This window comes from Pundamilia nyererei, unplaced genomic scaffold (genome assembly GCF_000239375.1).
Source record: "Pundamilia nyererei isolate P.nyererei 1_Seehausen unplaced genomic scaffold, PunNye1.0 scaffold01738, whole genome shotgun sequence".
In the NCBI taxonomy this organism is placed as follows: domain Eukaryota; kingdom Metazoa; phylum Chordata; class Actinopteri; order Cichliformes; family Cichlidae; genus Pundamilia; species Pundamilia nyererei.
This window is the reverse complement of record NW_005189139.1, coordinates 2,150-3,565: the sequence shown is the minus strand read 5'-3', so window position 1 is coordinate 3,565 and position 1,416 is coordinate 2,150. Positions and strand designations below refer to the sequence as shown.

Genomic DNA, 1,416 nt, shown 5'->3' with positions numbered 1-1,416 from the left:
CTAATGTGGAAGAAAAAAGTAAAACAAAGCTCAATGAAATTAACAATTTGCTAACATGCTAATGTTTAGCAGCTATGTTTACCTTTTTCTGAGTGTATTTGCCATAAATACCAAACAAAACTATTCTGCTCATTGTCTTTGTTTCTGTGCAGAGTCTCGACTAGAGAAGCTTTGCCTGATTTATCTGATTTATCGTAAAGTGAGTTTGATGTCAGCTCATCGTAATCGTAGCAAAGATCTGCAGAAACTGAGTAAACGGAGCAGTGTGAGGGTTTCTCCCTCAGGAATTACAGTCAGCGCATCACTGTGGGCTAAGTGATGGGCTGACGGAGAGGTTTCATTTGATCATCCAACACAGTGAGATCATATGTCAGACAAATAAGCAAACTTTAAACTAAGATTAAAAAGTGTCAAAAGCAAAAATCTATCAACACCACAAACAACATTTTTAGGAATATGACAAAAACCAGGAAACAAAACCACATAACTGCATGAAACCATATAAAAACCATAAAAAGACAGATTTACTGTTTCATGTGTGTTTGCAGAAGAGTGAGACGGACTAAAATCAGAGGAAAGGACATGATGTGCTGAAAGTGTGATTATTGATACACGTTCATGGTCACAGCTGAATAAACCGAATTTATCGAGACGGGGGCGTGACCGCCTCGTCCAAACTTCGTCACAAACAGGTGAGTTCTAACACCTGCAAATGTCCCCGTGAGGTCCAGCTCACCTGTCAGGACTGCTTTGGCGGACGCATCAGCGAGATCTAGAGCGGTTCGACCGTCGGTGTTCCTGATGGTCGGCTCAGCATCGTGCTGCAACAACACTACACACACACACACACACACTTTAATTAATTAATGCGTCCAGAGTTTAACAGGACGCGGTGACTCAGGTGCTCTTTAGTGAGGCAGGTGACTCAAATCTTACGTAGAGCAATAACCAACAAAAAGAGCTCCTCAGTTTTTATTTTAATAAATTAGAATTTTTTTGATTGGGCAACATGATCTACTGACACTGCAGGAACTGTGTGATGTGTGTCCTGCTGCTCTGAGCTCAGTGACAGCTTCCTGGTGACTTCATGGTCTCGGCCTCTAGTACAGTAAAGCTGGTGCAGGGTGCAGCTGCCTCATTATATTCAATATGTTTGGTTTCAAAAACTCAGAAGTCAAAGCTTATTTACTGTGGCTATGTCCATCTTTTATATACAGTATATGGCCACAAATAGTTTTCCAGGACAGGAGCAGCAGGAGCCAAATGCAGACACATTAGATGACAGAAATGAACAAAATGCAAAACTTTATTAGGGATTAGGGAGCAAGCAGAAATACAAAAGTAAGAACAAAACGTCACGGAGAGCAAAATCAGGACAGCAAACAAACCAGGAGGGGAACAGGACACAGGTGAGAG

At 41.5% G+C, this 1,416-nt stretch overlaps 1 protein-coding gene across 1 annotated transcript in view; it reads right to left on the bottom strand.

Annotated features, from left to right (window-relative positions):
• LOC102195013 (tankyrase-2-like) overlaps positions 1 to 1,416 on the bottom strand; it is an 8,455-nt gene that overhangs the window by 4,906 nt on the left and 2,133 nt on the right. Inside the window, exon 2 of the mRNA XM_013908162.1 lies at positions 639 to 859. Within this exon, the coding sequence (XP_013763616.1) occupies positions 639 to 859 (221 nt within the window). The remainder of the gene's footprint in view (positions 1 to 638; positions 860 to 1,416) is intronic.